The sequence below is a fragment of the Pempheris klunzingeri genome, chromosome 23, assembly GCF_042242105.1.
Source record: "Pempheris klunzingeri isolate RE-2024b chromosome 23, fPemKlu1.hap1, whole genome shotgun sequence".
Lineage (NCBI taxonomy): Eukaryota > Metazoa > Chordata > Actinopteri > Acropomatiformes > Pempheridae > Pempheris > Pempheris klunzingeri.
This window is the reverse complement of record NC_092034.1, coordinates 13,837,666-13,852,083: the sequence shown is the minus strand read 5'-3', so window position 1 is coordinate 13,852,083 and position 14,418 is coordinate 13,837,666. Positions and strand designations below refer to the sequence as shown.

Sequence of the window (14,418 nt, the reverse complement as noted above, 5' to 3'; positions counted from 1 at the left end):
CTGCGCTATTTTGACTTTTTATTCTTCAGTGAGAGGAATTCAGTCCTCTTGTCAGTGGCATTACATCAGTGTGATAAGGTCAGTTCTTCTTTATCAGTCATCAGACTTGCGGTTTGAGAGTTGCACCACTGAGCACTCCTGATCTGTTACAGCTGACTAAGAGACACTAGAAATCACAGAATGTCACCACAGAAAACCTGCTTAAAACAGTATATCTTATCAATGAGGGCATTAATAAGACATTACAGAAAAAAAATCACATTTTTTTCAACAACAAGCTCTACTGTTGCTCATTAGAATTTCTATTTATTAGGATAAAATCAAATGAGATTTCCACAAGCAGTGGAATTTTCCCTCATGGAGTTGCGCCATAGGTAAGGTTTCCCAGAGATCACTCTCACTGAGGCAGTGCAACACAAAACAAAAATGCCTCTACTGCCATATCTGATTTCTCATTGTCCTGATAGAGTGAAACAGGAAAGGCCCAGTGGAGTGAACCCTACCCTCACCAAGCTAAACCCGTCTCCTCTCCCATGAGGGCTGCAGCTGACACACACGATCACACAGGTGATTAACAAAGGTCACATTCATGCTCAGAGAGTCCACCCAAAAAAAACACACACACACACACTCAACATTTTGGTCAACATTTTGGGAAATATTGCTGAGAGTTATATGAAGGTTGATATTCTCCCATCTGTGAGCAGCTAGCAGCTTAGCTAGGGATAAGGGCCGGAAGCGGGAAAGCAGTTATCTTAAGAAGTAGTCCAGAACTTGACCCAGATAAAACGACTGCTTGTTGTTTTCACACTTTGCTTTTTGTACTGATTAGATAAATGATATATACATGTTTCTTGGCGAAGTAGGTCAGTTTTGTTTCCGTCGGACAGAGCCGTCTCCTCTTTTCCACAGACTTTGTGCTAAGCTAAGCTTACAGGCTGCTGGCTGTGGCTTCACGTTCACCGTACAGACATGAGAGTCGAATATATTTTCTTGTCTAAGTCTCGGCAAGAAAGTGAACAATGTTTCCCAAAATGTCAAATTACTGCAAAGCTCCATTTAAACATACACAAACAATGAAGCAAAGAAACTCCCTGTAATATAAATTATCTTTATTTACACCTTACTGTATGTGAGGTCGCAGACGTGCATAGTGGGCTATGTTACAAAGATGATGTGATTCATGAAGTGATTATTTGTGATAGTTAGATGACCTGAAGTGATGTGATATGCTCATTCTTATGCGACATAGTGATTAATATCATGTAACAATGCAGAGATGTGGCGGGTTAATCATGTGCGATGTGATACGATGCTTTACGAGACGCATTCAAGGTCCTTCACTCCTGGTTTTTGTGGAGAATTCCACCCATTCAAAGCAGGGTGATTGGATAACCAGGGTGCCATGTTGTGCAGGCTGCCTGAAATTCTGGAAACTCTACAAATTAGGAGAAAAAAAAGATTTTTACTGAAAATGAACACAGAAAAGAAAAAGTCTGTCAATCTCTCACCCAATGGGCAACAATGTCAGTTGACTCACTGTGTTGGTTTTTTTTGCTGCAGAAGCATTTAATCAGATCCTGTTTCTCTACAGAAACTGCATTTTTTGCGGGGAACAGCGGGGAGCGACACTTTATTGTTCCACTGGGAAGAACTGCAATGAGAACAGAGGTGGAATTCACACCATAGACACCTTTTCATCTGCTTTACTAGACAACAAGCAAGTCCTTTCTGCCAATGGTACGGCTCTTTTTCTACGGTTATGCTGTTTTTCACCATTGCAAATTTTTAACCAAATGTACGAAAGACCAGTGGACACCCACCTCTGCACCCACACTTGCGGATGTGCCCTTTGGTCACATAGAATCCAGCACGCAATGCTGTACCCAGTGGAAAAAGACAAATCATTTATGTGGATCAATAATACATCACCCATCAAGTGCTTGTAACATTCCCCTTCGAATACAGATTCACTTGACTTGTGTATATTTTAGAAGCAGAGTTAGTTATTTACTCTCATGTTGGCGAGTACATTTTACACCATAAAGCACCTATGCAGAAATAATTAAGATATAAATTCTCTTTGTATTTACCTGTGCCGTCGTAGAAGTTGTCGACCAGAATGACGAGCAGGAGAGCGGCGCCTATGATCTTGGCCATGATGGCAGTGTGTTCGCTCCTTCCGAGACAACGTGCTCGACTTCTTCTGCAGACTTATTATACCTGACAGTCCATGTGGGTCTGTGGAGTTTGATCTGTGGTCAGATCAGTCTTGGCAAGTTTGACGGGGGGGGATTTTCTTTTCTTTTTTTTGATAATCTTTAAACTGTGCATGGCTTCATCCCTGAAATGTGATGAACATGGAGATAACACATTCCCACACACACATAAACGGGCATATAGAGACAAAAAACCCCCACAAAAAATGGGTTGAACTTTCTAAACTACAACCAGTCTATTCTGATTGTTTCTCCTGTGCAGTTGGTCTGTTATAGGTGGAACATGGCTGCCCCTCAGCCCCTAATGTTAAAAACACCCTCTGGCCTTTTACATTGTTCAATTAATGACTAATAAACCCAAATAATGACAGACGTACATGTTGCATACATTATGTGCTTTTCTTGATTTGAATCATTGAAGTACTGCATTGTTTATGTTATTGTGGTCCAATAATTAACCCTTTTAGATGTCCTTTGGTAGTTTTAAGGTTAGAAAAGTCCATTTTGTTTCACACTGTCGGACAGTGTCATATACAGTGCTGGCTATTTTACCATCTTCTGCAGCATTTTCCACCAAATTCAGTCTGAAATCTTTAGTATCTTTGAAGGTTTTAGGCTCTCCACCAGAAGTTAAAGTTGATTTCTGTGGGTTTCAACAATGTTTGGCTGCATAATGTAAGTTCATAATGACTGACTTGGGTCAAAGATCAGGGTGTAGAATTTCCTGTCCCTTTACTGAAAGAAGCCCAGAGTTGACTCATTTTGACAAATGTGACAGTTATTGCATCACCACAAATACGAGAAGTCTGTTTTTTCAAACCTCCGTGTTGCCCTGCTCTGTGGGTTGGGATAGGTGTCGGTGAGTTAGGTCATGGTTGCATAGAAACAGACACAACACTGGCTTTGATTCAAGATCCAAGCCCATGTAACAAGCTGCAGTTGTTGACAAAGAACTAACCAAGCAAATAATCTCAATCTCAGCATGGAGCTACTTAAAAAGGTTTTCTTTATTACATCACATATTGTCACTTTTCTGTGTAACACGTGTATTTCCCATATAAGACACAGAGCTGCACTTACTGTAAGTGAGCTGACTTGAACCTCTGACTTAAAGCGTTGCATATGTGTTATGTATGGGGATTATTGAGCAGGGCCTGTCATTGGCTGGCGCCCGAGTCACTCTCTCATTACTGGAGGTGCGTAATTACGCACTGCGCCCTCGAAACTTTGGCACACCTCCACTGTATAATCCGAAGTGTCAGCACTGTCCCTTATATCAACCGCACGGTGACGTTCACATGCCGCTATGAGTCAAGACACAATACGAGGAAATCCCCAAGGCCGAGAAAACGACGAGAGGCCCCTTTAAATCGACGCTTCCTCGGTGTTGTGCCAAGAGAGAGAGAGACGGAGAGAGAGAGAGCTCTGATAAACAACAACACTGTTCCCAGAAGCCGCTTTTACCGGATTCAGCTCTGTGCTGCGGCCTCGGAGAGGAAGAGGTGAGATATTTATGATATTTAACAGTATATTTAAAGGATTGTGGAGAGAGCGATCGGTTAATGTCGGGTTCAGGAGCGGGCGGAAAAGCAGTTTGTTATAGTGAGTGGATCAGACGGAAGACACGTTATTGTGCTCTTCGGCTATTGTAGTGGCCAGGAAGGCATTTACTTCACCTGTTAGTTGACATGGATTGGAAAACACACACGGGTACATCGCTTATTTCAGTATAAACAGCGGAGAAGTGTTTGCGCGCACTTGCCAGGAGCTGGCCGCTCTCTGACGCATGAGAGCTATTTTTGACAAACGTATTTGCTTTCTTTCACAGGCTGCGAGGACTTTCTAGCTGTTTCTCGCCAACATTTTGTCGCCTGTTGTTCATACATTCATTGTTGAATGCCATTGCGGAAGTGAGAAGCTTTCCGAAACCACACAAAGCTTGGGCTGCGCGGACATCTAGCGGCCGATCCGGAGAAGGCGCCTGCTTCAGCATGTACGGAGCCTCAGGAATCCCCGAGCTCATCCCCCCCAGCGGGCCGCCCCGGCAGCCCGGCCCGGCGGGCCAGTACAACCCGGGACACCCCCAGGTCAACGGCCACGGCGGCGGGGCCAACCCCCAGAGGCTCGGCCAGAGGGCACCCAAACTGGGCCAGATTGGTCGGACCAAGAAAGGTGAGTGATGGGTGCCTTTATGAGATGCTGTGTCACCACTGCACGTGTTTATTAGAATACACATAGTGATGATGTAAGTCAGCCACTTCCACTATTACATGGAGACAGTGACACTCATCTAAGCATCACCTTCACTTATCAGCCAATAAAAGAGGTACAGCAGGAGAAAAAGACACAGATAAGCTGTTAAAAAACAATAAAACAATACCAGTGTTTGTAATAATGAATACATCGTTTAGAGGCCTCCTTTCAGAAATGCCCTTTCATTAATAGTCTGAAACCGGAGACACGATTTTCTTAATCTGACAAGGGAGTGAAATCAGTCCGTTCATCGCTCGAAATGTGACAGTAAACGTACAGGAAATAGTTCTGTGTTTCAGTAGTCAGAGTTTAGCTTTGTTGGAAATGTGTGGAGTCTGTATCATCACGGTGTCTCTGATAAAAACGAGTTATGAATGCAGCGATCTGCTCTGAACATGGAGGGAGGGCTCTTCACAACAACAGTGAGAACATGTAGGCTTTATCTTTCTTTTTTTAATGAATTTATTTAAAAAAAATCTCCTTATTATGATGCGCACTCATGTAGGGGTCCTTCAGGCAGATTTTTTCAAAGGGGTGGGGGTCCATGCTGCACAGAAATGAGAACCCCTGTCCTGCAAGGGAACATTTTACACTGGAAAACACAATAATCAGAACAAATGAATGCCCAGCCCTCATAAGCGTTACTGCAGTGGAAGCTCATTTGCTGCACATGCTGCACAGGCTTTGTCGGCCTGCAGTGATCTGATCATTCTGAGAGCGGTAATACTCTTTCTGTAATTTAACAATAACACATTTTTTATTACCTCAGTGCTCCGTCTGTCCTCGGAGGGCCAGAAGACACGTTTTGAACGTGAATATTACGTTTAGTTTTCCAAACGTTGCTGAGAGTCGGAGCCCTGAACGTCAGCCAGGCTCTGCTCAGTTACTGTGAGTCTGTCACGCAAACTTAATCTGCAGACCCTGCAGACGCTGAAGCACGGAGGGTAAATCGCAGGTTGTAAAATATTTAAAGCAGTAGAATGGCATTTGGGAGATGTGCTTATTAGCTTTCTTGCTGAGAGTTGGGCAAAAAGATTGATAGCACTCTCCCTTTCTGTCCGTTTAGTATTAAGATACAACCTACAGCCGGTTAGCTTAGCTTAGCACAAAGACTGGAAACGAGGGGAAACGGCTAGCCTGGCTAACCAAATGAGCAACTAAAATGATGAACTATTCCATTACTGATCCACATCTACAGAACTGATCCAAGTTATCCATCTAAATGGACAAGTGTTATATATTTACTGTGTCTATTTTAGCTCCACTACATGTGCAGTACATTTCTGACCTTTGCCCCTTCCTCCTCAGTGGACTTGGACGATGAAGACTTGGATGACATCATGAACAACAACGGGCAGTGTCCTGTATCTCTGTCGCCCATCTCTTAAACTTCACCAAGAAGTGCCAGAAGAAAAATAAAAATCCCCTCCCCCCGTCAGCCGGGACGCCAAAACTCCCCGTCAGTGATCTTGGCCATGAGCCCGTCAAGTGTCCTACTGAAGCCTCCGATGGCTCAACAAGGCACCAAAAACAGCTCATTTAGCGCCAGCTGAAGCCCTGACTGTACATAGTGTTTATTTAACTGACCTTTGGCCAGACTGTGAATGAATTGTATTGCATCGTAGACTATCAGGACTTGAGAAAGATTTGGGGAAAGTGTCTATATTTTTCAAAGCTTCTTATCAAGGGCTACATTTCTAAAGTTGCACTGAGCAAGTGGCTAGATGAAAAGCAGCTTCTGCTGAGGGGTTTCTGATTGTCTTCGGGTTGGTTGCGTGAGGGAACACAAGCCTGTTAATGTGTACCACACGGGTGAAATGCTAAGCTTTGGTTGTGCAATGACTATCATTCTCTACTCTCACACTGATGCAAGTGGTGTACTATTATCCAGTGGATGGAAGCTCTATTTATAGGAAAACAAACTACTGCTGATTATTTATTGTTTTAAAAAAAACAGAGACACTCTGTTGTGTTGTTATGGCTTCTACATGTTTTTTACTCGTTTCTGAACGGAAACTGCTTCGGTCATCTATAACTGAGATTTATTATGTTTCCAAATGGTGCACTTTTGTGGGAATGCCTGTTATGTGCAGTGACATGTTGCAGAATTCTATGCATGGAGTCTGTTGAAGCATCAAAACACGTAACTGGTATCCTGTTATTAAGGGCTATGTAGTAGTATTTCAAACCGCGCCACCATTATGCTCTTTCCATCATCCAGAGTCATCATTTTCCTGAGCTCAGTGTTGGCATGAGCTGCAGACTCGACAGGAAAATGTCGTAAACAAGCACAGATTCATTGGCCAGAGAGCTGTGATAAAAGGCACGCACAGTTCTGAATGTTGTGAATAAATTGCCAAATGATACCTAAGGCTGTATGAGATTAATCTTTAAAACAGATTCTGATTGGCACACAGACATATCGCAATGAAAAACACTTAGTTTGTATAAAGTCGTTTAGTTTTACAGCTAAGCTACAGTTGTTGAGCTACACCCCGGTGGCATCATAGCATCTTTCAGGTTCAGGTGAACTATTTAAAGATAATGTCGACCTTTACTTCGTAATGACGGTATGAGGTCATGGAAGAAACGCAGCCTATGATGCTCTCGCCGCTGAGACAATCTTAACACTGATGTTTTTTTTTAAAGATTGCAGTGGAGCTTCAAATGACATGTTATTGTCTGTAAAGGCTCGTGCTGATGTCTTGTTACTTAGTCGGCTGTGAAGTTGTTACTAGTTCACTTTTACTCTTTTGCGTCATGGAGGCACTGCATTTCACAGCTCGTTCTCTGACTCAAAGATTGTTGCTCGGGTTGTGGTTTACCATTTGCATGGAAATGGTCGACTTTTCATAATGCATCTCGGGAAATAAAAGATTAATCTTTGTGGAGTCTTTGTATTGTCGTGTTCACTGGATGTGGTTTAACTGCATTAATCGACATTCTCAGAACTTCAAATCCATTCACGTAAGGTTTAATTCACACAGTTCTTCTGACTTCAACACAACTTTTACACAGAAAAGATGGTCTTTTACCCTCAGTATTCTCAATCTAAGGAAAATGATTCCATTCTGCTGACTCATTCATTGTGTGAACATATTCAGAGGTAGAAAACTTTTGACTACATAACCAGCATACTACATTGGACTTCATACAGTCGAATGTAAAGGGACATATCAGGTTGGTTTTCCCAAAAAAACAAAAGCAAAGACAATAGGAAATGTATCTGAGAGGTAGATGAGCAGTTCAGGGGAGGCTGTAAGCTCATCCAAAAATATCACTTGTCTCTCTTTCTTAAAAGAATATAATAATATAATGTGATGTGTTTATGGACATCACCATAGTCGTAAATAAAAAAATAAAAAAATGTGATATAAGTCAGGCTGTTAGTGATATATGAACAAACCCTGCTGTAAACTTTCAAAATATAGATGAGGAAATTAAACAGTTTGGTGATGTAAGAGCTACTGAAGTGGAAAGTATGGGAAAAAAAACACAACTAGACAAACTAGTAAAATATAAACATCTGTATGTGTATTTTGGATGTTGTCTTCCCACCTGTGTGAAAGGACAAGGCTTCTTGCCTTAAATATTAAATGCTTGAGGATGTTTTAAAACGCATATAATACTCTGCTTTGAAAAACAAGGTGTCCAAATTCCTTGTTTGAAATTCTTGAAATAATACCAACTCCTTCTCATGCATTGAAGCAGCATGCACGGGGAAATACAGCCTTGGTGTTTGTGCCTCAAAAGAGAGCTTTTTGTTTGTAACAAAGGAGTAAAATGACTGTATAATCAGCTAAAATGACTACCGCACAATTAACAATGTTGGAATATCTTTTATTATTTAAGAACTGTTGGACATGTTAAAAATCTTCTTCTCATTACACCATCATGTGCTATAATTGATAAGCCAAGAGTATAAAACCACGAGATTTAAAAACACTGTTCAGACCATAAAACGTCTTGATAAAATCATGACTTGATCACCTCTGAGAACTAGAACCTGGACACAGCGAACTACCAGTCGACACAGGTGCAAAATCTTCATCCTACATTCGACAAAATAAATAGAGGCATTTTAATCTCATAGTGGCTGATGTGGAAGCTATTAGATGGACAATGGCACCGTGACTGCATGATAAAATATTTCATATCTGAGCAGGGTTTGTAACAGACTGGTATGAAGAGCTTGCAGGGCCTGTGGTGAGTGCTGTAGTAAAAGGCCTGTGTGAGCCCTACACAGTGAGCCCTGTGTGTGAAGTCGCACCCTGCTCATTGCGACGTCTATTTTAGAACCGTCCAACAGTTCATATAAAACACTGTATTGCCACCCTGTGTCTCTGTTGTACGGACCCCTGAGCCGCAGCCTAGCCACCGAGCTGGAATTGATTACTTTCAATTACATGGCAAACGCTAATAGATGCTGGTTCTGACATTGAGGTGCAAGAGTTGGCTATAATCCACCATTTAGGCTACAATTCAAGAGGTTACACCCCGAGGGCTTGTCTATTAAGTCAGGGGATCTAATTATAATGTAATTGTGAAGATCACTCGTAAACAATTGTGGAATGTGTGCACGGGGTGAGAGACACCATTCGCGAAACAATGGAGAGCGGTGCATGATAATCAAAGGCCTGCCTGAACAAAAAGAAAAGAAAGTCCCATTAGGGATTCTTTGCCTCTATGATTCACAGCTTCCCATACACCTTCACTTTTACTCTGCTGGAAAACAAAAATGGGGGAGGAGGGGTTGGGCGCGGGTTCTTCCTCGTCGTCTTCTGTTGGAGTCCCAAGCTGTAGGGGGCGCTCTCAGACATATTCTTTAGTGCTGCTCGGAGGACCAGAGCGGGAGCTGGCCACGGGTGGGTACTTGGATACTTGTTTCTTGCGTGGACAGGAAGCGGCCAGCATAGCTCCGCCCAGGACATCTAGCAGGGAGCCGCCCCAGGCGATGAAGATGGCGGCGCCAAACTCAAACCTGGGGCAGACAGGATGTTGATCAGTTATTTTTTAAATGAAATGTTTGGATTACAAGTAACCCAGTTTAAAAGTAAACTGATTTCAAAGCTTTGCAAACATTCAAACCTGCCGTGGTGGAAGATTCAGGCCCCTTAAAGCAAGACTGTGTTACTTATGCAGAACAGCAGCAATACTGTCAAATGTACCGTTTTCAAATAAAAGTTCTGCCTTCAAAATGATACTCGGAAAATTCACAGTGCCGTATTATCAGCAAAATGTACTAAAGTATGAAAAGTACTCAAATATGCAGATGTTTTATACCCTTTTTTACTTGTTGTATTGCACTTTAATTTGTATTTTGTACGGCGACCTTGAGTATTATTATTATTATTATTATTATAGAATTACTGTATAATATTATAGGAATTCGTGAGCAGCATTTGCTTGTTGAGATGGAGCTCATTTTAACCACATTTGGTAGTTTAGTCTATAAAAATACAATTTAATGTTAATTCTTAATCTGCAAAGTGACAGTAACTACAGCTGTCCAATGAATATGACGGAGTAGAAAGTACAATATTTCCCACTGAAATGTAGCACACTAGAAGTATAGATCAGCACAAAATGGATGATCTTCTTATCAAACTCTTGGCAAGAAAGGGAATTAGAAGTTATCCCAAAATGTCAAACTGTTCCTTTAATTACAGTACTGTACCATGCAGAGTTTTTGAGCCACTTACTTGGTGTTGACTGGAGTGTAGGGGTTGTAGAAAGCCCGGATCACATTATGGGCAAACCAGGAGCACGCTACGATGGCACACAGCCCTGAGAGGAGTGGAAGTCAACACCAAAGATCAATCAGCACATCATCAAAACCGGAGAGTAGACCTGCTTTTATCCCCTTTATGGACGCCCGGCGACTTGCTATTGACTGCAGCACAATTAGCTTTTAGTGTTTTTGTTCTCCTCAGAGCCAGTTAGATGTCTTATGTTAGAATCAGTGCCAGGAGGACTGGTCTCATCCAGTCTAAGGCGAAGAGTGGGAGGAAAGCTTTCTGGACTAGGGATCAAACCTCCTCCCACCTGCTGTAAGAACTACTGTATGTACACAAGATCTAAGCAGGAATGTGAGGACGAGGTGAGCCTGGGTGTGTTTTGGTATAATATTATGTAACCAGGTCTGTATTAATCATCGTAAGTCCCACAGACAGTAATATGGATTAGCACAGGTCCCATACAGTGGCTCTGTCCTGTGGTCAGACTCAGCCGGTCCTTAGATTATGATTCTATGAGAGCCTTTTCTCATGTGTTGCATCATGATGTGAACATTGTCACTTTTCTTGTCAAATATCTCAACATCTACTGTTGGGTTGGCAAAATGTTTTGTATGGACATTCATGGTTCCCAGTTGATGTATCCTGAAGAACTCTGTAAACTCCCAAGCCTTGGTAGGCACATTCATTGCATGTCATCAACAAGTACAAGTAAGTTGACTTTACAATGAACTTGCATCAGAAAAATAAGTGAGGATGCAGATGTGAACGCTGCAGTCGTGCTGTGTGACCAGGTATTAACGCTTGGTTGTTAATAGAAGATGAGTAAAATGTGTGAAGGGAGCGTTTGAATCATCACCTCCGACCAGCAGGATGATGCCTCCTGTCATGGCGATGCGGGCCTTGCGTAGTCTGTCACTCCCTCCACAGGTGGTGCACTTCATTCCCATGCAGGCCACACCCAGACCTGCGATGGACACGATGATGCCAACTATCATCAAGGCACGAGTGGCCTGAAGCGAACCTGGAGGACACAGAGAGACAGAAGATTAAAAAAAACCCCAACAGATTAAGTATGAGAAGAAGAGGGCAGGAAACATGTGGTCTATCTGTTAGAGGAGGCAGTGAATAGATGGCCTTTTGTTTTGTGGAATGTGGGAGTGCAGCTTCAATGTTAAAAATACAGCAAAGCGAGCACATAGAGCAAAGTAATCAACCCCACTGTGCGCGCAAATCTGGACGCACAAACTGGCGAATGATAAGGAAAGACTAATAAACAGGCCTCGGCCCATGAGAGAGGCTTTATGTGTGTGTCCAGGCGCTGTGAATTACATTCACATTAGCCTGTCAGGACATTTTAATGTGAGCTCTTCCTGGAAGAGAAACCCTGGGATACACATGGACGCACACAAACAGAAAGAAGGCAGTTTGAGGCCTGCTGTAACACTGCTAGGATCCTCATCTGTCAGCCTCCCTCCACCCCTTCCCTCATCACCCTATAAACCTATCAGAGGGTGAGCCCCCACCCTTTGCACCCCCCCCCCCCTCTCTCTGTCCACCTAGAACCAGTCTGTGCCAGTCTAGGCCATCCCTGCCCTGTCCAAACAAACAAAACCCTCCAGCAGCAAGGGAGGGATGGTAGAGAGAGACGGAGGGGAGGAGGATGCGAGAGAGAGAGAGATCCAGTCCAGTACTATTATGGGATATATATCACATTTATAATACTTCATGGTAGTGATGGCTACTCTAGCTGATCTCAAACACTGTCACATTGCTACACTGTATACCGAATAGAAGTTCACACACTAATGTAAAGCTGCAGTCGTACACAGCTGCACTAATACAGTAACATCATTTAGAGTCATGATTCAACAGGTGTTCCATTAGACCACCTGGGGTAAAACCCACATTTATTTAGCAGTCTGCTTTTTTTAGTATATTCTTTTATAAGGCAAGTGATAATGCAAGCCCTTATCTTATCTTACTTTAGTGATATTAAAGTCAAACTTATTCCAAATCAATTCAGCACAATATCTGATTATCATAAACTGATGTAAATAGAGCCTCTGTGGCCCCTGAGGGTCTCAGGCTGGTCTGGTTACTGGTTACTAACCAGCTTTAAGCCTCTTGTACAGTATGAACTGCAGTGAGTATGGTGCAGCAAGTACATCAAGTAGATCTCTAAACAAAAGATGGTGGATTCTGTCAGAGAACTCCTACGCAACACGACAAGTTTGAAGCCTTGCGTCCAAGAGCCTGAACGCTTCAAGACCTCTGATGTGGCATCAGAGGAGGCCAAAAGTCTGCAGGGACTGTTAACAACCACCTCATAGTGTTTAAACCTGCCACAGATCAGTGTGCATTTGTGTATGAGAAAAGTTTCAAAGCCGTTGTGTGTGTACACGTGTGTGTTGGGTGACACTAGATTGTTCAGATGCCCATGCTGCAGCAGGAGGTACCACGGTCACCCCTCCTGTGAAGCTGCCATACTGATTATTTTGGCGTTAGAAATAATAAATAACAGCTGCTGCTGTGTTTTCGCTGTACTTTCTGTGCTGTGCTGAAACAGAGAACCTGCTATGAAGCTCTAGGAGCACAAGCGATCACTGAGGCTGTAAAGGCTCGGCCACAGAGACAAGAGATGTATCTCCTGAAGATGATCCTCATCAGTGAGGCTTCATCATACAATTAGCTCTTGAAGCTTAGGCATCATCATCATCATCATCATCATCATCTGCTGCTCCTGTGCTGGAGGGATGTTTGGAGGCTTTCCCAGAGTATGACAATGTTTGGTTGAGGTTCCTACAGAATGCTCCTAATCAGTACAGATCGATCACGAAGCCTTGTGGTCAGTGGCTGCAGTGTGAGGAGCAGGTTACACCCTGAGGTGGGCTGCACTCAGGTGCTTTAACAGGCTTTCTCAGCAGCGGGGACTACTTACTGTCGAGCTGCAGGATGGAGTCGTAGATTTTACACTGGAGCTGTCCGGTACTCTGGAAGGCGCATGACATCCACAGTCCCTGGTACATGGCCACCGCCGTGATGATGTTGTCCCCGATGTACGCGGACATCTTCCACTGAGGCAGAATAGTCCCGATGATCAGTCCAGCGATGCCAATCAGAGACAGGAAAAATCCCAACAGCTGGATTCCGGAGTTGGCCATCGTGTCCCCAAAATGTCTCTCTCTCCAAACAAACGATCGGACCTCTCTCCTCCTCTGCAGGCTGGAAAAGCTCCAGATGTTCGCGTTGCGATCGGTGATTTGTGTTTAAGTGATGCTGACGGTGATCGTGTCGCTCCTCAGCTGTGCACCGGGGGTCTCGAGTCGGGGATGGGCACCCGAGATGTGGGTGATGGTGTGAAGTGGGTGTGTAATTGTCATGCCTGCTGATGCATGGAGGTGCAGCTCTCTGTGGTCTGCTGGGAAATGCCCCCTCTCCCACCCCCCCTGCTTCCAGCGAAGCGACAGGTTGTCTTTCCACTCATCACTTCTTCTTCTTCTTCTTCTTCTTAGGGTGTTTTTCTCTGAGATGAAGTTTGACTATTTAACCCAATATAAGCAAAATTCATGAATTGTTTGGAAAAGGGAAAAATTATATACAGTTTTGTTTTTTCTGGCTACTTTAAGATGGAAATGGGGGGTCAAGACACTGACTAAAGTGAGCATGAGCAGTGACTGTGTGTTACAGGTAAAGGATCACTTTGCTGCAGCATCATTTATGAATTTGACCTTAAGTATCCTTTGTTTTTCTTTTTTCTTCTTAACCCAGAAAGGGTGTGTTTGTGTGCCCACAGTACACACAGTAAATACTGTCCACAGTTTGCCCACTGACCCAGATCGATGTTATAACTCAGGCGCCCATCACTGAATACTGAGGACCAAACCCCCAAACTGTCTCCTTACAGACACACATCACGATCACTGGCTCACTTCAGATTCATGACCTCTCTGCTGTCGGTGACGGGGTAAGGAGCTGAACTGCTGGGTCAGAGAGGAAAGATTAGCTGTTGAAAACTCAGATATGATCAGAAACTGAAACGGATTATTTTCAGCTTACATATTTGGATCTACATTACTTGTAGCATCTTCCTGTAACCTCCATAAGCCGCTGAGAGGCCAACACAGGGAACAATCAGCACCTGTGTGACGGGCCGTTTGAATAAAGGAGTTTAAAGGTTGTATGGACTGCTTCAAAGGAACAAAACGAGA

General features: G+C 43.3%; 2 protein-coding genes across 2 annotated transcripts; one reads left to right on the top strand and one right to left on the bottom strand.

Moving 5' to 3' along the window:
- Positions 1 to 3,481: 3,481 nt before the first annotated feature.
- On the top strand, positions 3,482 to 7,358 carry LOC139223128 (uncharacterized). Its single transcript, XM_070855092.1, has 3 exons — positions 3,482 to 3,721; positions 4,048 to 4,391; positions 5,781 to 7,358. Exons 2-3 carry the CDS (start codon positions 4,211 to 4,213, stop codon positions 5,858 to 5,860), a joined length of 261 nt encoding a protein of 86 aa, XP_070711193.1. The 5' UTR covers positions 3,482 to 3,721; positions 4,048 to 4,210; the 3' UTR covers positions 5,861 to 7,358.
- Positions 7,359 to 9,284: 1,926 nt separating this feature from the next.
- On the bottom strand, positions 9,285 to 13,371 carry cldn7a (claudin 7a). Its single transcript, XM_070854805.1, has 4 exons — positions 13,149 to 13,371; positions 11,067 to 11,231; positions 10,175 to 10,259; positions 9,285 to 9,453 (listed from the first exon to the last, which is right to left on the bottom strand). Exons 1-4 carry the CDS (start codon positions 13,369 to 13,371, stop codon positions 9,285 to 9,287), a joined length of 642 nt encoding a protein of 213 aa, XP_070710906.1.
- Between the last annotated feature and the right edge of the window lie 1,047 nt (positions 13,372 to 14,418).